Source organism: Genypterus blacodes, unplaced genomic scaffold (genome assembly GCF_046128005.1).
Source record: "Genypterus blacodes isolate CSIRO-AG114 ecotype Tasmania unplaced genomic scaffold, CSIRO-AGI_Gbla_v1 ptg000156l_1, whole genome shotgun sequence".
Taxonomy (NCBI): Eukaryota; Metazoa; Chordata; class Actinopteri; order Ophidiiformes; family Ophidiidae; genus Genypterus; species Genypterus blacodes.
In genome coordinates, this window is record NW_027466957.1 from 3,705,348 (window position 1) to 3,732,335 (window position 26,988).

General features: G+C 40.3%; 1 protein-coding gene across 1 annotated transcript; it reads right to left on the minus strand.

Annotated features, from left to right (window-relative positions):
* Window positions 1–65: 65 nt before the first annotated feature.
* cep104 (centrosomal protein 104) lies at window positions 66–26,954 on the minus strand. Its single transcript, XM_076167085.1, has 21 exons — window positions 26,876–26,954; window positions 26,191–26,317; window positions 25,430–25,603; window positions 24,641–24,779; window positions 23,849–23,911; window positions 21,911–21,987; window positions 21,083–21,251; window positions 19,108–19,263; window positions 18,674–18,901; window positions 16,743–16,958; window positions 15,387–15,554; window positions 13,773–13,946; window positions 10,860–11,036; window positions 8,694–8,891; window positions 7,441–7,522; window positions 6,855–6,930; window positions 6,506–6,614; window positions 6,037–6,175; window positions 5,118–5,185; window positions 3,208–3,295; window positions 66–2,158 (listed from the first exon to the last, which is right to left on the minus strand). The coding sequence occupies exons 2-21, from the start codon at window positions 26,301–26,303 to the stop codon at window positions 2,028–2,030; spliced, it is 2,745 nt and encodes a 914-aa protein (XP_076023200.1). The 5' UTR covers window positions 26,304–26,317; window positions 26,876–26,954; the 3' UTR covers window positions 66–2,027.
* Between the last annotated feature and the right edge of the window lie 34 nt (window positions 26,955–26,988).

Consider the following 26,988-nt stretch of genomic DNA (forward strand, 5'->3'; position numbering starts at 1 on the left):
ACACATTCACTGGTAAACTGTTGCTATTAGATGACTCAAAATTAAGTTCTACAACTACAAGAGGCTACTATATTCAGCAGAATTCCAGTAAATGTGTATTTGTATAGTGCTTGACTTCCCCCCCCAGTTGCTAAATAGAGGGCAGCTACAGATGGTTACTACAGGTCAATTCAACACTATCAGCTTCATTTAGCTTTATTGGAAGAAATACATACACATGTACAGACAAAAATATACATTTGAGCCTTAACTATTGAAAAATACTTGCTGCTGTTGAATCAGTGCAGAAGCAAACTGATGCCTTTTAAAGTCATTGTGGACGAATACGAGGTGTGGGACAGAGGTGTAGAATGCAGCATCCCTTCCTTTCTGTATTGTTCACTGTATAATGATGTTGATTATTTTTCCACTAATACTACAGTTAGCTCTATGACATAAAGATGAAGGGCCATGTTCTAAAACTGCAAATATTAAATCACGTTTGAAAGTAAGGACTGGACAGACTCAGGGTGTTTCTGTTCAGACGTGTGGATCGTGTGTTGGCTGTGAAGGAGCCACAGATGTGTTGAAGTCCTGTTCACTGTAACACTGTGTGGTACGTTAGAAGTAGAGACGTTCTTGTTATACACAAACATACTGAGAGTTACTGTCACTGTTTAACTCAACGCAATGGTTAGTTTGTTTTGATGTGATTAAAGTGCCTGAAATGTAATATGCTGGATTTGGCCAGGGTGATACTCTGATGACATCACATTGACTTGATGCTCAACATATTATATTATATAAAATGTATTCATCACCATTTTCAAAGCCTGGATTAAACTCTCACTGGGGCTTAAAACAGTGAAGATTGTAGATTGTCAGTAGGCATTAAAGAGTCCATACTGCGTTGTGTTTAAAAAGAATATCAATATCTTAATATAATCCCAAAATACTACTGTAATGCTTGGTGAGACTGCAGCATTCACGCCTGTGGAAACTGAAAGGAGAAAATGAACAGAGGTGACAAAGCATGAAGCTGTTAAGCTGCACTTAAGGTGCTGGGGGGGATTTTTCTTCAGCAGCTGTTTTTGTACATCCACAAAATCATTTGCTGTTGGAATGTTGCCATGGTGAGCAGTGTCTTCATCTGACACTCAATTACACTCTTCTCCCTTTCATTACTGCTATAAATTCAGATGTTTTCTTCCTATATATTATTCAGGGTCACTCACCTCTGATATGATGGATATACGCAGTCTGATTAGAGTTTTACTGCAGAATGAATCGATAGTCACTGAGAGTCCAGATGAAGCTCTTAACTTGAATTAATTCTCAAAAGACATTTTGGCTCAGACTCCATGCAAGCAAGCATGAATATAATTTAGTGTTTCTTATATGAAGACGTTTACTGGAACCCTTCCCATTGCCTAAGTGCTGTTTCACCCACTCTGTCCAAAGAAACTATTTCATGGATTTATCATTTTATATTTCTGGCATATAAAAGTCGAATGCAGAGCTTTGTAGTATATTGATTGCTTAGTAGTATATGGTGATTACTGCCACTGACAGTGGGAGGAAACGGTTTGATAATTTAGAACTCAAAAACTAAGAAATGCTGTAAGATCATGTCATGTTTAGCAGTCCAGTCAGCTGCAATGCCAAAGGCTAAGAAATGGACAAGGTGGGCAAAATCTCTAAGGTTCCCGCATTCCAGCTTTGGAAAGAGAATCAGTAACTGCTGTTTGTACAAACCTCGTCTGCAGCTGTGTATCATTTGCTATTTGAAGAGGACTTCCTGTTACTGAAGATGCAATTCAATTAAAATAATAGAATGGATCTACATACTCCGTCTTACTGGCAATAGTGATGCTGTCTTTGTTCCAACTGGTGATTTCAGATGATAGGTCAGGTGTATTCACAGAATCACAGAATATTGGTGGTGTTAATACAAAAAAACTAATAGTCTTAAGCATAAAACTCTAAAACCTATTGGATATCTGTGTATTCTACGTGTGGTAGTGAAGTGAAGGTGCACTGAGGCAGCATCATTGCTTCCCTGGTGTCTGTCTGCTGATCATGGGTGCCAAGGATGGGATACGGGAGCCTCTGACCCCGGGCCTGACTCTGGCCCCTGTTGACCAGGTCTGCTTTGGCTTCGCTTCACCGGCAGCACTGCCTGCAGACACACAGACAAAGACACACAAAAAGGAATGCTTCACCTTATAGCAACTGACTATAAACAGGTATGCACAGGGGAGGGCCATGGATCCATTGTATGTAATATTTCTGACTAAAGAAAGCACAACGCAGCCTGCAGGGAAAGTGTTGTGGAAATAAACAGACACCACATGTAGGCTCTAAGTAGAGATGTCATTCTTTAAAGTTCCACAGTTGAAATGGCTCATGCTTATCAAATGGACACCTAAAAAGCAAAGGGAAATTCAGAATTTCTACAAACAAGTCTCAGAATGTTCTCAGGTATGTTCTGAGAAATCAAATCAGAGTCTTACATCAGAGTATATTTTTGCTATCAAGTTCTCAAAGGCTCACTCAAAACAAAAGGCACCGCAACAAAATGTATCATCTCGTTGACTGCTAAGCCTCAAGGGTTGAGACAAACTGCTTCAAACTCATTTATCTCTAAGGAATATAATCTACCTTTTTGAGCAAAAAAGACAAATCTACAGTGAGTGGCAGGTTCTCTCCTCGGAGTGATCACATATAGTGCCTGCTGTCTTGTTGCAATCCTCTTTTCATGTCCATGGAAGCCGTGGAAGAAATCTTATATTCCTACTCCAATAAGTAGGAGAAGTCATAGATGAGTAGCCTTCAAAAAAGTATTAATTTCACAATGTAATGTCATATGAAGTCATAATATCAACAAGACTGCAATAATGAGACGACTATCAAAGACAACTGAAGTGTGGATGTTTCCAAGTTCAAACAAACAGCTGTACAGATGTTATTCAAGTTTCCTACTCTGTTATGACAGCTAGCACCGTCATTTCAAACACACCTAAAATGGAACCATAAACACACACAACATAAAAACTTGGGCTCCAAATAAAACCTGTCACTATATTTATGTCTACCATTTTGTGCTATGAGGCAGGAAGCCATAGTGGAAAAACGGCAACTTTTACCAACTTGCATGGGTGCTTTCTATAGCTCTCCAATTTAGTGTTAGGGAAGTAGGAGTAAGTAGAGTGTGTATGAATGCTTTACCTTGTGCTGGCTGGGTTCTCTGGGACACCGCAATCCTCCGCGAGTTTTGTTTACAGCCCTGCCTGCCCATGAGGTGAGCCTTCCAGGCCTGGAACGGGGACAAAGTAGCACAGTGAGCCCGTTCCTCTCCAAGTTCCTTTCTCGTTCAGTAGAATCTTGGGTGACTGTAGGCCCAGTCAGTACCCAAATGGCTGCCCTCCCTCCCAATAACACTGCAGTCTTTCATTGCATCTATGCTCAGAGCTCTGGTTTGGAGAGTGTGACGTTCTATCTGAGTTTTCCTTCACTGAAGTTACGAGGTGTGTGTGAGGTGACAGAGACAAGGCTGAGGATCTCTGTGAGAAGTTCCTGACAGTGTTTTTCAAATTAGTATATTATGTAATTACACCTAAGGCTGCACCAGTAAGTGTCACTGTACATTTGGATCCCTGGCTGATTTAGCTGATCACTCATTTCTTCCAACAAACCAGATTTGGTGATTTAAGTGGGACGCTTAACCACATTTCTTGGGGCACATGCAGATTATTAGAAAGAGCTGTGTCCACTTCAGGCCTCGGATGTTGCCCGGATCAGTTTTCACTATCTCCTGTCCCTCCCTTTAAAACATACACCTGCCTCTAGTCTTGCCAAAATCTCTCTGATAGGAAAAATTCACTGATTTGAACAGTAAGCATCTACGTTTCGCCCCAGTTGGGAAAAATAGACGGCCCTTATAAAAGTGCTGATGGACCAGGACACTGATGGCAGGAGACAAGGTACGGACGCAGAGGTGATGGAGAACAGAGAGTAAATAGAGATTAGGATTATGTCAACTCAATATTCTGTTAAAATGATAACTTTTGTGTTTGCTGAAGTTGATGCTTGAGTTCTTCTCGTGATGTCTTACATCTACACCTACATGCCGATCTCTCACAGTTTAAAGTTTATCACTTATCACTCCTGCTTGTTGTTTTCTTTTCTTTCATAAGTTTCATTTCCAAAGTGCTGTTCCTAACCGGGCCAGACAGGACCAAGCACTTCACACAATGATTCTTGTGGTGGGAGTTTGTTGAAAGACGAGCTGCTTGACTTGATTAGACCTCACAATGACAGAAACCAAGACAGGGGGAAAAAGTGAAAGGTGACACTCTTGATACACTCCTCAGTAAGGCAAAGGGTCGTGTACATCACAAATCCATTTTGACCTTCTCTATGAAGAGGGATTAGTAGATGCTACGGATTTGTAAGAAATGAGAAGCAATAAGATCCATATTTCTGAAGTGTACTGACTCGGCTCATTCACTTTGTAATTTCAACTGAAATATGAGCATTGTTTATGTAAAGTGGGATTAAACTAGTTTCCTTTGAGTTTATATTATGTAATAGAAAATATACACGTTATACTAATATCAAATTGCTGATATGTGATAGTGATCATTTTGGTGAAAGTTCAGCAACTAAATCAAACCTGGAATATAGGCAAAGCATTGTTGAGTCCACAGCCAATCTTTTCTTCCCTTTAAACTTAAAAGGAACCGGGAGAACATTCTTATCTTCGTTTAGACAAATGAAACAGGCCATTAGACCAAAAAAAAAAGCTTCTCTACTTTTGAAGACGTTAAATGTCAACAATAGCAGTTACCTTCACACCTGTTTGCTCCCCAGGCCTGATATTACACACTCTGTTAGCTCTCTGATCATGGGGCAACATGTTTTGACCCAAAGTCTGTGAACGGCCATATGTAAATCTAGGAAGCAGCTCCATGTATAAAGGGCATTTTGTGTGTAACTAGGCAACAAACTCAAAAGGAAATCTGCAGTAAAACATAATATTAGTATTATCAGAGTAATATCACTTTAGCCATAGGGAAGGAGATTATAAATGCAATGTTGCTGCATCTCTATGATTTAATGTGGGTAGAGATTCTCACCTCCTCCCCAGGCAGGAAGTTGCAGTGACACAGAGGACAGTGGTTGGATCCTTTACCTAAGACGGGGGCTGAAACAGGCAGCAGCAACATGACACCTTTAAGCTCCTTGTTCAACAATATCAGCAAAGTTCCAACAAACACAGACAATGATAAACAAAACTGAAAGAGAATAGATTTAAAGCTAATATGAAATAGAAACGCTTAGTTAAATCCAATGTTTAATTATCATCTAGTGGTCTGTTTACTACTTACAAATGAAAAACAAACTAAGAGAAACTTGTTTCTGGTATTGCAAGACGGACTCCTTGAATTATTCATACAAACATATGGTTGGGGATTGAGACCTAAGCTTTCCATTAGCTAGTTGTTTAGTGCATCCAGTTGGTCAGCCCAACAACATTAGTACAATTAAAACTGAGCAAATCAACCATTTTCTTTAAGTTGTTATTCAAGTGAGTGTGTACATTTGGTAAAACAAGCTTCCCACAGGAAAATGCACTTGACCCCTCAGATAATTGCTGCTATAGAACTGGTAAGAGGTCTGTTTTACTTCACAAAAGCTTGAGATAGTTAAAGTGGCGGACAGAGCAGACATCCGTCATCATTGAATATGAATTTTTTTAATGTTTGCTTATAAACAAAGTCAATGTCTGATTCCCGGCGTGAGCTTTGGATAAAAGCGTCTGCTAAATGACCGTAATGTAATGTAATGTAATGAGCATATAACACCCAATTTGATTGTGCTCTTGTGGAATCTTAAACTGGTTGTGCATCATTTGGTGATTAGCAATCGATAAGGCTTTCACAGTGTAATGTCACACATGGTGAATCATTCAATCTGAGGCTCAATGAGTTCTCATTCCTCACACCACCATCACAGCTTTTGAAATGGCACAAAGACTGAAGACTAAAGACTTACCATTGCAGGCAGGTCCCTGGATGTGCCGAGGCATTTCTTCAGTGACGACGGCCTCTGAGCAGCGTGAGCAATGACTGAATTTGGATTTGCTTTCACATTCACCCAGTAAATGTTCTGTGAGACTTGCTATCTCCACTACCTGTTAACACAAAGCAGAGCATTAAATACTGTTGGTTGTTCACGGCTCATTACTGAGGCAGGAATTAGACAAGGGGACAGCTTATGACCAGAAGATCAATGTATTCATGTCAATAGATGTTTCATCCCTCAACAACTACAAGCCCAACTCCGACTTCTCCATAGCAAAGCTGTTCTTATTTCTTTGGATAAATAAAGACAAACAAATGTTTCAATGATATTTTACATCCAAATGAGCAAGCTAACATATTCCTATGTTCAATTTGATCCTCCTCTTAGTCACACCGCAGAGCACTCTATGGAAGTCAAGAGTACTAAAGAGGCAATGTACCTGTTTACATTCGCCACAACGTCGTAGCATAGGACATTGCTTCCAGTAGTGAAGGTCCAGTCCATCTTCTGTGAATGACTCGTCCTTTTTCCCACAGAATATACACAGACTAAAACATATACAAGACGAATAGTGTAAATCCAATCAGGTCGGACCATAATTAACCATCATTTCTTGACTAATGGATGAAGCTACATCAAAATATCACATTAAATAATAAAGAAATGAATATCTCATCTGAATAGAGTAGGAACGCATTTTGTATGTATGTCCTGCAAACATTTTCAAAAGATACCTTCTTCAACTTTTGTTATTTGACTAATGGTCCATATTTGGATCTGTTGCTTACTTGTCGAGACAGTTCACAACTGATGCTTCGATGTCTGCTTGATCTGTTATCTTGTTCTGAGCAACATTATTGACTGCTGTAAAATAAAAGGAGAACATATTGTTACTTGTCACAAAAACCAAACTTTGCCAGCCAAACTTTGCCAGCCAATACTTTTCATGTGTTATCAAAGCATGTACAAAGTGGAACAAACAACCCACACTTCAAGACAACACATTTATGCCAGATTTGGTTGCAAACACTTTTTAACAATGGTCTGTACATTCTAAGCCAATAATAACAATGGGTGATGCCTGGTAGTACATAGGTTAGAATGAAACTTGCTTCATCAACTGAATTAAAATATTTCAGGCAGATGTTAATTTTGTTCAAACATCTCCACCACCATTGGTAGAACTTCTCATTATAAAGATCACTGTTGGCTTCACCATCACTGTTGACACACTTTCCTTAAGTCATAAGCCATCTGTTAGTGCTGTTAAGAAATATAGCAGTGTTGGTGGCACACAGTATCCACCTCTCTAGCAAAGGTGTTCTTTCCTTGAGAGGTTATTTTATCTTCATATATGAACACAAAAAAACATACCTGCTTTGCTGTCCATCTCTTTCTCAACCTTTGGAGCTTCTTTCTTGTGTGTTTGTCCTTTGGTGCCGTCATCGCCATCCTCCTTTACAAGAAAAAGGAAACATAGATGATGCATAGTTCAGATGTAACCACACAAGATGAGCTTGAAATAACTTGCACAGTAACATATTGACTTCAATTTCTGGGGCTCCTCTGCGAATCACTGCGTACATATGAAGTATTGGAACTAATAATGTATATGAAAGAATCTAGTTTGTGCAGCGTCCCAGGAGGTCTATGTGGGCATAATGATATCGTTATGAGTAGTGATGTAATTTAGCTGTTGATCACAACTCCACCTAATGTGATCTCAGGGCAGACCACTTTCTCCTAACACTCCTTAATTTTTGTTATTACCTCTCACCCTCACAGCACATCACCCAATTGTTGCTCACCATGCCAAGTTTGGTTTCTTGCTTGTATCTAAGAAGCATTTCTTAAACTTAAACAAGCACTGGAGTTGTGGTGACGTGTGTGGTTTTCTTTTCAACAGCCCAACCAGATGACCGCATGACCAGACATTTGGCAGTTGTTGTGGCTGCACATAGCCATTACATAATGGGAAAGCCTGGTCTCTGAAAGTGCTAGCGAGGGATTCGGCTTCAACACAGGTGACTCAGTAACACGCCGTGCCAACTTTGGAACAAGGTCCGACTTCTGCTGGCTGCATTTGGTTCGTGTTCAAATTCGTTGTGGAAAAAACTAAAATAAAAGATCTGACTGCATTAATCTCATTATTTCCCAGAGTTTTTACATAAATGATTTCCTCTTATTTATGACAGAGCAACAATAGCTAAACATATTGATAGGCTTTTTGTGTATTCTCTTTGACCAGGTGAGTAGACAGTGACAATGCGGGCTTTGACAATTGAAGCAACAAAGCCAATCAGCTGCCTATGTCACCTGATAACCTGCCTCCTCTTTTTTGTTATCGGTCAAAACTAGTCAATTAGGAGAAAGCTGAACTTATTGATGTGAGAACAATACGAGACATGACTCCCATCTGCCAATGTGCAACCGTCAACCAAAGCAGCTGCTCCTTACTGATGAATCTAAAACCTTTAAAAGAAAATCTACAAAACTCATCCATCATCCTTAAATTGCATTACAATGAGAATAGGAGATTTGAATCGTAGACATAGCTTCTGGGGAGAGGCAGAAAATAGCAGACATTATTAGGATATTCGTGTGCAGCGAAGAAAACTACTTCTTACCTGATTCTCCTCCTGCTTTCCATCGATTTCAGCAAAGAGATCAAAGAGGGTTTTGTAGAGGAAACTGCATTCATTACTGTCACTGGGTGGGAGGTAGCGGAGGACAGCACTTCTGTACTGCTGGTACATGGATAAAATGATGCGCACTGTCGGTTCTTTAACAGCAGGTGAGTTGTGCTCCAATGCTGCTGTACAGAACTGATAGAGGAAAGGTTTTCCATTAATTTAAACACATACCACTGGGCAATAATGAACTGAATACATATCTTTATTGGGGAGAAAATACATCTCCTCAAAGGCATTCTGCGTATTGTTGTAAACATATTGCACAGTTCAGCTTATACCATTTTAGATCTGTCAGAATATACAGATTACTTACGGATATAGCGCACTTAAACAGACGGAAGTCGCTCAAAACATTCAGAGTTTAATCTGTAAACACTCTTGTAATGGAGATGGCATTGTTGAAGAGCTGTACACAGTATGATGTGAGACAATAATCCTACATAATCTCTGTGAAAAGATTTGAGGAAACAATGGCTGTCCAAAGAGAGCCGTGACATCCTGAGGTAAACTGTGTACAAATGGCTCCCATCCCTTGTTCAACAGACTGAGGCTCAGGCTGTCATTATTCTCTGTTGTCTCTGCTGGCCACTTCTCTTTTTAATTACAAGAAATTCAATCACCCCCTTTTTCACTCTGGCTCCCGCCGCTCAGCAAATCACCCAGGTAACTGAGGGGGGAAAGGAAAAATGTTCATACCCATCGCTAAGGGAACACTTTGGAGTTGTCAAAAGAACTGGCCACATGAACCAACAAGATTATGAAGATAGATACCAATGGGAGATTTGCACATGAATTTAGGAAGTTACGCCTATATTTAACTGAAATACTTTTACTTGTTTCAATTAAAGGGGGAATGTACTGTTTTGCTTGCATTCCATGTAATCGCACAACAGATAAGACTACTCCACCTCTGTTATCAAGTTATCAAACATCCACAAAAGGAAAGGTACAGTTGTGGGTGTACTGGGAGGTGATGGAGGTGTCAGCCAGTTAACTAGGTATTGATTACAGTTAACCAAGCCAAAACCATTCTTTAATTAAAGTCAAATTTAGTTTCAGCATGATTTTCACAAAGTTTAAACTGACACCAAGTATTAGAGACAAGAGAGGGTCTCCTGACACAACTCAATTCAGACTGGAAATGTTTCCCAAGCAAACACGAGAAGCTGCCAACACAAAGGGGAACCGGCACTGAGCAAGCATGCACAAACATGCAAACACAGGCCACCCATGGCCACCTGTGTGACTTTGGCTTTAGAAGGCGGGGAAACTCAGAGGACAAACCTAACAATTTGCCCTCACCCATAAAGGCCATGCAGAGTCAAGAGTGGGGTTGAATAGAGGGATGGGTGGAGGGTTCGCTCGTAAAGTAGAGAGGGAGGAACGGGCGGCTCATTGGCTTGCCTGTGCCGTGTCAACAGTGGGATAGCTTGCACATAGATACTACGTCACTGTTGGAAGCCAGAACCGGTGGGGAAGGAGAGCCAATGGTGACAGCATTGACTCCTTTGGGTGAATAGTGAGAGCCTGTTTTGGTGAACTCAGACTTTATAACAAATTCAAATGTGATGGAAATCAGCTAGATTGATGCCTACCTAAAAAATGAAATAATACAGTGTTATCATTAATGTTAGAGTGTGATGTGATAAGATCTTGGGAAGTAAACAGAGGGACAAAACAGAGAGAATTGCCATTTTGCCAAAAACTGATAGAAGTTGATTAAAGTTTCATTTTTAATGGAAAGACCTGGGGCTACATTTTGTAACTTGGTGTTGAAGGAAATTTGAAGAGCTGATGCAGCCAATATTCATCTTCCGAATTTGTGAAAACCCCATAGAATTGAATGTTTTCAATGATTCCTGAGGATATTGTTGTGAAAATGGAAAAGCTTCTAAAATTGTTTTTAGTTAGTGACTCAAAGATATGGACCAAGTTAACTTATATAACTAAAAAATAAAATAAATGTTGTTCTGGAGATTCCTATTGACAAACTATGTGGTGTTGATCAATTCAAATTCACATCAGCCCTTTGGTATCAGTCCATCCTCCAACAGTCACTATCACTAAAACATCAACACAAAGAGAAATATCATGTTTTACCATCATGACATTGTCCAGAGTGAAGCCACAGTCCTCTGTACCCAGTTCAGCAAGCAACTTCTCCAACAGTTCAACATGACTCTGAGCCAGTCGACGGGGAACGGTGGGTTTGAAGGGCTTGACCAGCTCAGTAGGGATTACCTGCAGGACCCGCACCTCCTTCAATACAGCTATTTCCTAAACAGGAGAGATATAATGAGATAACGTTTGTTGTGCTTTGGCATGATTTAAACAAATTTGAATTGATTTGAATTGAATAAACACAACAGTAATATACCTGCAGCAGCACATAGACAAACTAAATCTGTGTGATGTCCATACATGCTAACTTGTAAATTCAACACAGACATCTGGTACAGAGACAAGTCATGACAGTGAACAAGTGTAGTGTTAAAGGAAGAGGAAAGATGGTTCATCAGGTGAATGGAATGCATGTTGGAAACAAGCAACGACAATTTTTTGAAACCACTTAAAATAACTGAAATTACTTGACTTTATTTCTCCTTTGAGAAAGCCTGTGAATGATGATAGAGGAAGAAAGTTCAAATACAAGCAAAAGTAAAATGTAATGTAATGGCTTTGACACACAAAGACTCAACAGCCGTCATTGCTCCAACAGAGCCGTAATAGGTCCTAAAGGGTTGGGCACTGATCTAAGAGGGCAGTCTAATGGCAACAGTTAGCACAACTATAACCCAACATGAACTCAGTGGAGCAGCTGCTACTGTAGCCCTTGAAGAAATCCTCCTTTTCTGACTCCTTTCAACACCGCCAGAACCATGCATGAGGACAGACAGCTAGCAACACATTACACATGTTCTGCATGTTCTGTTGACAGTCATACATACACCACTCAATCCACCAGCCAGAAACATTTTCCACTCTCAGCCAGCAAAACACACAGTTGCAGAAATGCACCTCCCACTGCTGTAACGACCATACACCAGGAGCTGTGTTGCAGTTGCAGGGTCCAAGGAACTAAGCAGCACACAGTCATTAGGTCCTGATTTAATGTATCCAATAAATAAATAAAACTAATAAAGCAGCAAAATCAGAGAAAGTGACCAACGTGTAAAGGATGCTAATAAAACGTTGGAAAAAAGGTTTCCAGAGTGTAATTGAGTGTGACTCTAAAATACATACTCTAACCCTTCAACTTTTGATTAATTTATGACTTAAATAATAATTTTTATAACCCTTGACATTTAGATGTTTTACGAATTGTGCTGTACTTCCCCAGACCTGTAAATATAATTTCCCCTCATTTGTCACATTGCACATTGGTTTACGCCCTGTAATGTTCCACAATTTCATCTGATCTACAAGTAAAAAAAAAACTGTTTGCGATGGAAGTGTGGTCTGGTAAAGCCATTTCCATCCATCCATCCACAGGATCATAAAACAGGGCTAACACATAGAGACAGACAAACTCATGCAATCCATTTCACCAAACGTTTTTTGACTATGGTATGAAACCAGCAGAAACCCATGCAGACTGTGAGAACATGCAGACTCCACAGACACACACTCGCCTCCCGTGCCCTTCCTGTGTTCCCTGCCATTTGACTCCTTCATCTATTTTCCATCCCCTCATTTATCACCACATGTATATACCTGCTCAATCCGCTTTAGCCTCTGTCAGATTGTTATGTTGCTTTGTCCTCATACCTTCCAGCCATGCTTGACTCAGCCAGCCTGGCTTGTTTTTGTGTTTTCTGTTTTGTTTTGAACTTAGCCTGTCCTTTTGGTACTTTTGTTATTCTCAGCCTGCTGCTGCCATTTTAATCTGGACTGTGACTCATCTATTTTACTCCCTGTCTGTACCTTTATTTGTTAAATTGAAATATTCAGACATGCTGCCTTTTAATCTAACTCTGCCCGTGACTTGTTGCGTTTGGATCCTCTCGTTTGCCCTATCACACTATTACGATATATAAAGATAAAACTTACAACTCACTCTGACCTTTGAATGAAGTGGATAGCATTGGACAATGAATACATTACATTACATTACACTACGATCATTTGGCAGACGCTTTTATCCAAAGCGACTTACATTACATTACCACCCTTCGCAGAGGGGGGAGCAATTGAGGGTTCGGTGCCTTGCTCAGGGGCGCCTCGGCAGGGGCTCAAACCGGCAACCCTCCGGTTCCCAAGTGGAAGCTCTACCCACTGAGCCACTGCCTCCCCTATACATATACACACACAATACAATGAATGTATCTTCCTTTGCTTCTTTGCGTTATGTAAGACGATTTAGACTTATTTTGAAACCCACTGCCTCGATGCAAAAACAAGATCTGCAACCTCAAATACAAAAGATCTCTATTTGACGAGTTGGAGGAATAAGGAATTGTAGTTCTTTGGATAACACAGATACTAAAATACCAAAAATTAGTAGAGTTTATCCTTAGGATGTTATACCATGAAGACAAACTCATCATTTCCTGTGAAACATAGTGTAAAATAGTTTGAAACAACCTGCATTTCAATCAGATTGATTTATTAAAATTGTGTGTTCATAAACATTTATTATATTAAAGGGAACGCAGACTAATGGGTTGATTTGGCACTTTCCCCCTGGTTGTTTGCTACGCTGAACGAATTATTAGTTTTGAAACGGGTCAGCTTTCAATTTTGTATATTCATGTTAAGCACAACCGAGATTGTTCTGGAGAAAAATGTGCTGGCTTATTTGTTGAACAAATGGGATATATTATGGAACAAATGAAGACGTTGCTGTTAAACACAACCAATAAGACCATTCCTGTATAGACATACCAATACCTGTATACCAATGGTGTATGATGGAAGGTGTAAACAGTTGGTGGAAATATGTATTTCAAATGCCTCTTGTCATGTAAGACGCAACAGGATCTATCAACAAATCTAGGGATATAAGAACAATACCTGTATGAAGACAGTAGCTTTATCTCTGAGGCGGCTGGGTGAGTCTCCGGTCCTTGCCAACAGCTCACGGAAAGTCTGTTCCAAGCAGTAGGCGACCTGAACCCGGCCTAGCCTCAGACCTGGGATCACCTTCGTTAGCAGCAGCCGCAGCAGATTCAAAGATGCCTGGAACACCTGAGGAGAGAGCAGGGAGAGGTTTAGTTGAAGAATGGACATTCCCTCCAAAAAAAGACCGCATCAGGGTGATGCCAATTAGCAGAGAGGTTAGATCTGGCAATGTTTGCTTTGAGTTGGCAAGTGTGTGCAGATGGAGAGTGGCAATCGGTAGCTGAGAGTCAGGCTTGCTACATAAAGAAAGATTAAAGAAAACGGAAATCTGAAAATCAATGTATGACTTTAGACAGTGTTGACGAAGATACTATTAACTTGTTTTGAATGGGTCAACCTAATTACCTGTTTATTGCTGATGTCAGTGGATGTTTCTTGTTAATAAAATCATAGATAGACTGGGTTAGGGAACATGCAGCAAATGTAATGTAATGTAATGTAATGCACACTAGACCACTAGTCAACAACAATCTAATCTAATAAAACATTGTGTAAATCAATATGGTAGAAAAAATAAATCAGTGGAATTAGTGCAGGACTACTTTTTTCATTAGCATACAAGCTTCCAGAGACGTTACAAGGCCATCCTTGTCATAATTGTTTGTTTAAGGAAGCAAGATCTGGGGAGAGAGCTGGGGTTGCATATGGGACAGGGAAAACACTGTAAAGAGTGTGTGTGAGTGTGTGTGTGTGTGTGTGTGTGTGTGTGTGTGTGTGTGTGTGTGTGTGTGTGTGTGTGTGTGTGCATGAGCATGAGCATGCATATTATATGAAGCAACTTTTGGGACAAAATCCATGTTACATTCACTGGCGAAACCACATAGACACACCTATAAACGCCCCTCTCACACACCAAAATGAGAAACCTTGTGAATTTGCACACACAAACTGGTAAAAGTGCAACACATACTACGTAAACACACGAGTGAAAGCGCACACGTAGTACAGGCCCAAAGTCTCCATGCTTTATAAAGTAAATATATGAGGTATTAAATTATAAAAATATTTTAAATGGGATTAGGAAGGAACAGGAGTAGAGACATGAGCTTCTGACATCCACAGCCCTGCCCGCTAATTTCTGTTGTATGGAGCTTCAGCATCGGTATTTCCCAAGCCCCGCTTCTTCGTGACAAAATGACCCCTCACGCACACTAGTACTAGTACATACAGACAGATATTACCACGCACACACACTGCAATCACAGCGCATTCAAACAAGTTGGATAGCACACATATGTATATGCGGGAGGTTTCTCATTTGTGTGTGAGAGAGGTGCGCGTTACTAGTGCATTAGTGTGTGCATGTGTGTGTGTTTTACCGGACTGTTGGTAACTTGAATCCAGAAAGCACAATAAAGCAAAGATTGTGGCTTAATTGTCATTAAACAGTTGCCATATGGAGGGCACCTTCAAGGGTTTTAGTTACTGGTCTCTTTAAGGCATTACAATATAGTTATTCTCATGTCATATTGTCAAAGCAAACGTTTTTTTGAGAAAATGACTCACAGAAAATACTTGATCTGAAAGAGCCTTCTTAACCAGAAAGACTGCAGCTCTTATCATATTCCTCAGCTCTTCCTTTGGGGTGGTAGGTGACACATCCAGCAGCTTGTTGTAAAGCACCAGGAGAGCTTCCTCTCTGAAGGACCAGGATTTGGAATACACCCGAGCCACCTGGAAAAGGAACAGAGCAAGAGAAGCCGGGGGTTTGACTCATCATACTGTAATATGCAAACATCTGCACAGCTGATGACTCTGAGAACTCAAACGTAACTGTTTAAGACAGACTTGATGTCCTTAATCTGTATTGGTGTGGAAAGATTTTGGTAACAGGTATCTTCAGATGAAGCAGCTAGCTCTAGAGATGATGGATGAAAAACTGAGGGGGCCTTTGAATTCTGACCTAGGCTCAGCGAAGCGTGGCACAGCCCAGGCAGACACAATGGGCCAATGTTTTCTTACATCTCTGCATACTTGAGGAATATATGAACAGTACAAGAAAAGTCCATCTGATTCATGACAACTTGATTTTACCCTGCCAAAGTGGTCGTTCCAGTTAATTGTCGATAAGCATAATGAAACACAGATTAAAACAGGGGGGGATGTTTTTATATGTGTTGAATGCCGTCCCGTCCTGTTTTTTAACCCATGCTCTACACGACTCTGGTCATTCTTGTCAGCTTGGTTCTCGTCCCTTTGTTTCATGTTTCTCTGGTTTTCTCGTAAGTTGTTTTTTCCTAGTTCCTGCTCTTTTCTTGTTACTATTATTCTGGTTGGTCATCCGTGTTTTATGTTTTTATGATTTTGTTCCACTTGCGTTATTATTTGTTCCCTTGCTTGTTCCTCATTTGTCTTAAGTGATCTTAACCATCGAGAAATGTAGTTTAGAACTCCAGGACGAAGTAGTGTTAACTTCTGTGGTCTTTTATGATTTCTTAAGTCATGAGGGATTTCTCTGAGGCCTCTTTGTCTAGCTTGAAGAATACTGAATAACCTTGCTTAAAGAAAAACAATTAGTAACGGTTAATAATGTGTGCATCCAATTCAACAATGGCCTCCATTTTCTTTGTAACCAAAATGTTGTCTACTATCTCTTATAACATTGCTTGTTATTTCACAATATATATATCTTGAATCATTCCCAACACAGATTTGTTTGTGTTATTTACGTGAGCACTTAACCACTTGTGAACCAAAGATCACATTTGTTCGTAAGCACAGTTGATGAATGAGGCCCAAGGTAATTTAACTGTTCTAAACTTAAGAATAACCCACAGGCAATGGACAGGTTGAATTATGTATTAAGTGATTCTGCAAATACAAAAGTCATTAATGTGAAGTTATCCTTTTGTCATATCTTACCAGGCCTTCTCCATAGACCTCTATGGGAAGACTAGCCTCTCTCTGGGCCGTGTCCGTCAGTGGCTCTGGCTCTTCAGTCTGCCTGGGGCTCTCTGAAGTCCTTTGAATGTCTGGTTGGGGGGAGGAGTCCTCAGCTGGGCTTGGGGTGGCCTTCACCGGCGGGTCTTTCCTGTGAAGAGCTGGCAGTGGCCTCTCATCATACAGCACACAGGTAACCTTACAGAACAAAACAACAACATTGGTACAATAAGACGTGCAAGATCTGCTGCATAACCCCAACCGCAATCAACCTAACTCCTAATAGGTTTGATCCCAATCTGCTAAAAAAGTTACCTCTGAGTATTTGTCCTTTAAAAAAGGCAAAATACATGAAGTCATTTTCAGGCATGGAATCAACAGAAGTTTGCCATTCTCCAGCTATATAGGTGCGACATGTTGCAAAGTCGCAGTATTAGGCAAGTCCGCGTATTGAGGAAATGTGATGTGAAGATGTTTAGATGTCTGAATAAACATTTTCGAGGTATCTCACTTCCAAAATCCTCTATTTCAATTGCATTAAGGTGTATACGTGACATTTGAAAAAGCCAATTTATTGCCTTGATTGAAGTGTAATCATAGTTTTCAATGCACGTAAACATACTGACAAAGATAGTGATGTATTGGCTGTTACAGACAGAAAAACAAACAAATGCCATTGATTGGAATACACTCGTCCATTATTGTGTAGGGCAGGTGTAATAAAACTAGAGAAAAATCTTAATTTATGTCAAATAAAAGTATTTATCAGTTCCGCTCTTGTTCTTTTTGCTTTCTTTCACTGAATTGGGTCATCACTTGACAAGGAACATTTAACCCTTTCCATAAAACCCCACAATCTATGTAACCAGCACCGTCTCTTGTGCTCTTGCATCAAGTAGCACCCAGCTGCCTTGTAGGAGGCTCAAAGCCCAACCTTCAGGCCAGGTTGGCAGCTGCTTGAGTCAGCCAACTGTTGCACGCTTTTAATTAAATAGTGAAACCCTAAACTGTAGAAGGGCCGGTCTCACAAGGTGGTGAGTAAAGCATACAACCCCCTGCTGGTCACAATCACCCTATGCACTCCATATTTCAACACAACAAAGGCATTAAAGACTTGAATTCCCAAGGTACTACAATGGTATGGATTATATTAATAACAACAAAGGAATTTGCACAAACAGGTGAGATGAGCTACAGGTAACAGCTTACACAGCACTGTACTAAAACTCTCTTTCGGGTTTATAAACAAGAGAACATAATCATACCCTTTGCAATATAAGTGTCAAGTGAACTGTATTGTGGAAAATAATTTGTCAAAATTAGGTATTTGTCGTGTTCCATAGCGCCAGACAGTTTGACATATTATTGTTGAGCGGAGATCGAAGCAAACAAAATGTATTTGGTCATATTAAAATGTTCCACTAGGTGGCCTCAAAAGGCACCATAAACATTGAACGTACACTGTTATGACATTATGTAAAGATAGTTTAGCAATTACAATTACAGAAGTATGCCAACATCTGTTATTCAACATTTTCCACAGCAGTGGGTGTGGCCAGAGCGTGTGAGCACAACAGAGTGAGGAGCCGAGAGTGCGTAATTGTACTGGACTGAAGTTTTCCCAACAACTGGACTATCATTTCTGCTTCTGATCTACTCTGGCTTCAGAATAAGGTGCTATATAACATACTTCCTCATTGACCCTGATAAAAGACCTTGATTTAGATTCAACTCTTCCCACATATTCTGAGTGAAAGCCCTTCTACTGTAGAAACTTTAATTCAAAAGTTTGTTCCTTTAAGGGTCTCAACATTGGGGCCCTCCTCATAAACTATGAGAAATGAGCATATTTATATTGGGCAAACACTTGCATTCATTGCTTCGGTGATTTGTATGATAAAAGTGTTACTCACGTCTATCTTAGGTACAGCCGGAGGGGTGAGGGCGGTAACTGGTTGGTTGCTGGTTTTTGGGGCAACACTGACTGGCTCGGACAGTTGGTTCTGCGGAATTTTGGCTTTCTTCTTTTTTATCAAGGTCTCTGAAGAATTGTGGGGCTTCATATTGTCTGTGTGATGCGTGGGAGAAGGCAAGAGGGAAGTAGGCTCCTGCGCCACGGATGATTCTGTTGCCTTTGTGATCTGTCAAAGCAAGAGAACAGGCAGAACAAGGATTCATAAATATACAATACAATTAGATCTGCACTAATTTACCAGCCCCCTCCTATATATTAATTAATGTCTGATGTTTAACACTATCTGGACAATAATGTAATATCTTTCTTGGATAACAAAACAGCCATGACACCGTGACCCTCCACAAGCTTCACTAGTAGTAGCTAACTCACCGTTTTCATGTCCAGCAGGTTGTGGGCCTCCAGCTGCTGGTAGACACTCATCCTGTACTCCTGAATCTGATCCTTCTTCTTCTGAGCCAGGTCATAGTCTTCCTTCTCTATGGCGCAACACTTCTCCACTTCATATCGAGCTAATCGCTCACCCACCTGAGAGAGAGCCGAGGAATATGAGCGATGAACACAACGTTGCAATAACATGCTGAATCCCTTGAGTCCCTTGTGTCGGTTATTCCAGGTAGTTTCAGGCGTTCCTATAGGTGTATAGGCTGAAATGGGCCTTTTCTTCTACACACCAAAATGCTAGTCATTGATTAAATTTGTGTTTGGGGAGATAGTTCAGCTTCTGCCTTCACATGTTAACATTTTATAAGTAGAGTTTTGATGTTGATCTTCAGTACAGTTTGAGTTGCTCTAGTCTTGTAAATCAGGTTCTTGTATTTTGGGATGGAAAATGTAGCCATGATGCAACAAATCAGAATATTTACAAACTGAAAACAAACCTTACATCTTCTGGTAATGTGTTATTTGTTGTGTGGAAATTCCAATTAGCTTGTAGAATTGTTAAATTGGTGCTAAGCAACAGTCTCAACTGCAGTGCCTCGTGATTCAAAACAACACGGGGCAACACACATGGTAGCCGATGTGAAAGCTTCAACTAAAGCTCTCCAGCATGTTGCACATTCTGTTTCCCACAGCTTCCTCCATTGCTGAGTAAAGTGTCAGAAATTCACTATTCCTGTGTGTTCAAGATGCTAATTTCCTTTAATAACAAAGTGCTACTTTGTGAATGTTATCTGGTTACAGGTAGACTTGTGGTTGGGCGAAATGGGAGAGGGTCGACAGAGGGCCATTACTGCAGCTGTTGAGCTTATTAAGAATTCAGGGTTGACATGGTAACGCTGCCTACAAATGAGGTGGGTAACAGGAATCTGAACAATGTCAACTATAATTACAAGCCCTCGTGAAGTTAAACACAATAAAATGCAAACCTTCGAAAAATTTAGGTTTGCAAGAAACATTATCAGTAGGTCCGCTTCTTCAAAGGCTCTGAAGAAGGCAGAGAAGTGCCCAAACATCAGCATATAGTCCACACTGTATAGCACCATTATAAAGGGCTCCTGCTTCTTACATCGAGTTAATGATCGACATTAGTTATAATATGAGTTCCCTAAGCAAAGAGAAGATAACGCACACTGTGGGTTTCCAGTGAGATGCTGGTAGCATCAATATCAAGTAAAAAAGAGAATCTGCACACTCTGCCACACCAATTGGTCAATTAAACTATGCAGAGTTTCTTTTTTATTACTTTAAATTATTTCCCTACCACAAAGTCTTCCAAGATCGGCCTTCACCCATGACTGCTGTAACCCAGGCTCATTGGATTTAAGTGCACAGGATCAGCGTGTGTACGTTGCAACCAACACAATGATCATGGGCCTTCATTAAGGTTGATAATAAATGTGAATAGAAAAATATTGGGAGAATGGAAGCTTCAGGTATGTAATTGCAAATGGACAGATTGAGAGTTAGTTAATAATGAAACTACAGAATAATCATGTACAAGAAATGAATTCATAATCAGCATAATTTGAATATTAGCACTGTATTAGCACACAGTCTTGTTTCACATTTGAATATTACACCTGTTTTGCTTAACAAACCTCTTGCACCACACAAAACTCAAACCTGAGGACTTATATGTAGATAATTCAAAATGTTTGCAGTCTTGAAATAAAATTCTGTTAGAATATCAAAGGAAAAGTCAATCTTAGGCTTCTTCGGATGAGAGGTGAAATGTCTTCAAGCCTCTACCAGCAAGTCCAGTTGGATGACGGAGAACCTTCACGGATAACTTACCAAGCTGTTCACAAGATTTGATCACTGATATATGAATCAATTGACTTAACAGCAAATATGATGTACAGCACATGTACCATGTCATATAGTCACTAAGCAGCTACAGTACCTTCTGCAGGTCAGCAATGGCCTGCTTCAGGTTCCTGGCCTGCTTGTACTTCTCCTGGTTGACCAGATCCTGTTTCTTATGGTCCAGCAGACGGATGATGAAGGCGACCTCAGGGTCCTGGTACATGTCAAAAGCCAGGTCATCCAAGGGGGAGAAGAACTCGCATTTGCTGGTGGGTGATGGCAGTGGAGATGTAGGAGTGAGAAACAGCAAAATTAATGTGATTTACAATGGGAACAAGTACATTACATTACATTACATTACATTACGAGCATTTGGCAGACGCTTTTATCCAAAGCGACTTACATTACATTACATTACCACCCTTCGCAGAGGGGGGAGCAATTGAGGGTTCCGTAAAGTAAAACATCAAAACATTTCATCTATTGTATCAAGTTATATTACACTATATCCGGATGAGTCTGAGTTTGAGTGAATGTTTTTACTTCAAATGTAGAAAGACAAAAAATCCAATGTAGTCTTCAAATTGATTTAGACTGATGCTGTTAGATACATTTTAGAAAATGTCAGTGAACACTTATCACTTAAACCAGGTTAGTTATTGTGCAATTCCAGATCTGAGGAGAAAAACAATGACCAGCCCTGGGAGTGAAACCCTGAGGTGAAATGTCCCTTGTGGATTAATAAAAAAGCAACTATTTCGAAATGTGTTTTCCACTTTGCACGGGGTCCTTCGGCTGCCACCTGCATTGTCTTCAATTGCAAGTGACCTTGAGTTGCTTATTGGTTAGCTTCCAGACTAAATGGCTTTGTGTCCATGTTTTTGTCACAAGACAAAGCAACCAGGGTTCAATGGCCTTGCCTCACCCCATGTAGGTCGTGTCCAAGGCGACTTCCAGCTGGGTACTGTTGAGGTAATGTTCGATCAGCTGCTCTCTGCTTGGCTGGGGGTAAACAGATGGACAAATCACAAACACATGCATATATATACTTGTATTACTGGGCTAATGAGGACCTTCTACTTTACTTCTAATCCTTCAAACCTAGACTCGATCCCTCCACATCTACAGCCCTACCGTATCTTTAATCTACTGCTAACCATGATACAGACCCATAATAAGTACATACTGATATTTGTGCTTTTGTTTTATCTCTCTGTGTCTCTCTACACACACACACACACAAATATTTTGATCTAGCTCTTCATCGGCACCACCTGGCTGAAGTCATATGGGGACATCTTGCATCCACAATATAAACCTCTCAAAAAACGTGTTGTTATTACCGCTATTATCTCAGTTTGACAAACATATTGGTCGATTACATGTGGATGTAAGAATAACTATAACACTATAACAATGTTGGTTTGTTTGATAGGAGGAATATATTGCCTACACTGATTTAGGCAAAAACAGATGGAAATGGGGAATGAGCAGGTGAATTTGGTGCAGATCCAGATGCAAGAGCGGATCAATGACCCGTTAACACTACAGGGATGAGAGGCAGGTGAGAGTTCCCTTCCCTACCTGACTACATTTTATGTTTTTTTGCAGAAATAAGTGATTGAACTTAACCAACTAGGTCGCAGCATGTATGTGTGCACCTTTGTGTGTTGTGTGTAATGTGGTCATATAACCGTTTCACCAATGAAATGTCACAAATTGCACAGGATTTCCCCCTGCATCCATAGCTTTACCTTATCAGACCCCTTGCCTTTCCAAGCTGAACAGTATCCCTTCACAGCACTCAGAACCTACACCCATACAACAGATATAGGAGAACTAGATCTTGCCAACCCTCCAGGCGGGATCACTGCTCTGCTAGGAGGTACTTTGAGTTGGATTAGCGGAGCAACAATGCACAGCCTGTTCACTGGAATCTGTGAGTGTGTGTCCGTGTCTTTGCATGTCACTGTGTCTCTGTGTGTGTTTTAAGGTGGTCTCTCTCTTCCAGGGGCTGTCCGTCTGCAGGCTATCTGATTACGCTGGCTAACTAAAGGCCTCCTGTGTGATTACATACTGCCCTCCCTTTGTGTCTCATTACGGCATTCCTCACACATATACACACACACACACAAACACCGCTGAGGTAGACACGTGCATATACTAAACACCTTGAAGACAACAACAGGAACAACAACAGTACACTAGATAATTACATTCAATACAACAGCATTGCAGTATATAACCTTAATGAAGCCAAAGCTGTAGTAACACCACCTTTACTTATTATCTACATTACTATTATTTCTATGAATTTCAACACCTCTCTGAAAAAACTGAACATCATAAATTTCAAATTGTCCCATGGCAGTTACATTAAATTAAATCATCCTGTGCTTGTGCAGGTTCCTGTGGTAATAGTATTGTTATACAACCTACACATGATAACATTAAAAAGTAAGAAGCACCCCACATTTAACTGGAATCCTTAGAATGGCATCAAATACTGATTCATTTCCATTCAGAATCTTAGCATGTGAATTCAGTTGACCTAACACATATCTCTTAAATGTAAGTAACCTGATTTCATGTGACTCTCCTACTGTCTGCTGAATGCTCTTTGGACCTTTTGTGTTTCTAGACCTGCTTCCTATTAGACCCTATTCAAAGATCAAAACAGTCATTGAGGGTTGGATGCCAGTCGATGGATAGTTAAACATCAGTAAACTCAGTTTTACTGTCCGATGACAGGGAAACGGTGTCACCTACTGGTGTGCAGTGTGCAGTTAATTCAACACAAGGTGAAACACAACTGAAGATTTAGAGTCTAGAGACAGTCAAACATTCAAGAATTCTCACTTACAATTGTGTTCAGAGCAGTGCCATCCACAGAATCTCCCAGAACATTAATGGCAACCAAAGCAACCTGAAACAATAAACACAATGCGAGTGAGGTGAATGAAAAACAGAAGAGGGAAAGATGAATGTGGAATTTTCTCTCTGCACAAATTACAGACCGAGCCTAAATCGACTCATGTGATGCTCTACTACTGCATTATAAGTTTGTTTTTAAATCCCACTCCACCATTGACCATTGTCAGATCAATCAATCAAAACATTAAGAAGCAAAACTTATATAAGCAGCTTGTTTGTTTGAAAATAAGAGCTGCTTAGGTTGACGCCAGTAAAAACAATCACACACATATCAGTCATTGGTTGTCAACAGCCAATTTCTGCACTTCCTGGTTTCCCCTGCTTATGTAACAATTTTCATTTAGACCAATTATAATAAAAATAATAATTAAGCATTGAAAGTAGAAAATTGCGTTTACAGATTTGATCAATTGATAATCAACTCAGTATTCTGTAACTTCTGTTTGAAATGCTGTTGTTAAAATGTCCAAGGCAAATATTTTGAGACACAACCATATCCACAGTTGTTGTCGGGGGTAAATTCTGTTTAAGTGAACACTATTTATTTTTCATCAATGCACCCTAGGAAATCAATGCTAAAGCAGAAAAAACTAACTACTTCACAAATGCAATCAAATTTTTAAATGGAACCCACAAACATAAGAACATGTACAGTAGCTGCTCACAGTGTGAACTCAGTAGAAGACAAGGCAAAGCATGTGGCTGCCATCTAACAGACTACCTGATTGTGGTGGTTGTATTGGTTGACGTGGTTTTTGTGGAAGGTTAATCTCAGGTATGTTCCAATAGCATCTACATGGATGGACTTCAGCTCCCGAGCTTTGAGGCCCATTTTCTCGTTGTCAGACAAAGGGACATACCTGCAGTGCAAGTGAAGAGTAAAATCCATAAATCTGTGAAAGCATATTAAGGCAATGACATGAAAATGTGTTTGCTTAAGACATTGTCTCTTCACTCAGTTTAGCTACTTAATTATTCAGGCAATTATGGTGTCTTTGCTTTGGACTTTGTCGTGGCAGAGCTCTTTGGAACAGCACATAACTAACAGATGAAGGTGGCACCTGGGTCCTGAATCCAGGCGGTCGTACTGGAGTTAACATTTCTAAGACTCGGTGGAGGAGTTGTATAAATAGAAGTGGTGTACACAGTTTGTGCCCATGAAGGTGGGCTTCACAGGCTTCAAAGCTCCGTCATTGAGCAAAGACTGCAGCCTCTTGGGTATCACTGGTGCACACAGGAAGAGGGCCATCAGGGAGACATCAGAGACTGTGCAAAGGCCTCACAATGGCTGTGGATGAAGCGGGGTGATTTGTGGGTAAAGGCTATTTGAACACTGGCCAGGAACTGATAACTCTTGGTTGGGTGGCCTGGAAGACGGTGTCTGGAGTCGAAAGACCTGAAACACCTAATGACTCTGGGAACTTCTCAGATTATTTATTTTCCAAACCACGTACGTTTAGAAGTGGCTCAAAAAAATCTAAACTGAGCCCAGCCGAATTTGCAGTCTCACCCCAGTCTGTGGAGTTGCCCAGAGAACCCTTGGGTGCCGGTATCAGGGAGGGTGTCTCCTATATGGAATTCCACCTTGGATGGGATCAGATACTGGTGGGCCAGCAGCTGCAGCTTCCTTACCCGACTTCTCTCCACCAGCTGTAGGGTGATATGCTGAGGGTAGAGGCAATGCCTGAGTGGGAAGCAAAGATACATTTGATTGGGGAAACAAAACCAAATAGAATAAATATCTCTCTCTCTCCCGCTCTCCATTCAAATGTTGCTGTATTCCTGTATTGCACATCTTGCCATTTAAGGAAAGTAATTCTCTCTTTGAATTGCCTCTTTCCAGGTTTCTTCCTTTTCCTCACTCATTAAGGTTTTTGGGGAGTTTTTCTCATCTTCCTAGAGACAACTGGACTGCTCAGGTTCTATCTGCTGCTGTGGGCCTTTGAGACCTTGTATGTGATATTGAGATATGAAAATAAATGATTGAAATGATGATTTGATTTGATTTGTGGTTAAGCAGTTGCTCAGTTTGCTTGTACTTTGGGCAGTACTGTCTGTAAGTACACACTCTGGATGTCAGTCATGGATGAGATTTAGAGATGAAGTGAATGGGAGGCGCATACTTTGTTTCAGTGTTATGTGTAGCTCTAATCACAGAGCTCATGGCTCTAAAATGGAGAAAAAAAATGTGTGTATGTATTTATTGATGTGATATATTGTCAACATTGAACTGAGCCCTATGTCCTCAGAGAAGGAGCTGTGTCTTTGTACCTGGGGGATCTCCAGCCATTGACAGTCGGTGCATGGACCAAGAGCTCCTTGGCACTGAAGTTGTCCTCATGACCAGAAGAGCTGACCACAACAAAACCTATCTTCCTGGGCATCTCTCTGATGGACACTGAATACAAACAAAAAACAAAACATTTGAGTATGGTCAATGCTGTGTCGAACACAGACAGGTATTTTTTGGCATTTTAATTTGTTTATCTGATAACATTTGTCACCAATAGTACAACAATATGTTTGGTTTGCTCTGCCATGACCCCTGCAAGGGCTATTAACTACACATAGTCGTTAATGTCTTTCTTAAATTCATCTAAGTTGTTATTTTACTGTTGTTATGACTTGTTTTGGATACTGAATTCAAGAATGAAGTTGGGAATTTATTTTGGGTTTTTATCTTGATGTTTCTAGATCTCTGTAAAACAAGTAACATAAATGGCCACATTAATGACTGACGTTTATACATTAAATAAACTGAACATCACCTTACGTTATGATTGGCTGTTTATGAGCTAACTGTCTGCTCGGTCAACCAACTAGCTAGTCCTATACAGGCAGTATAAGGTACCTACTAACTGTCCTTATAAGTGACTTTTAGTGTTTCACTAATGTCATTAATGCAAATATCAAAGCAGATTTGTGCTTTATTGTGTTTATTTCGAAGATATCTTACCACGAACATCACTGTTATGTTATCAGTCAGTCGTCCCATTTTATCTCCATAACCACCGCTGACAACAACCAGCACAGGCATGCGCACTGGTAGGATAGCTGTCCTTCGCAATG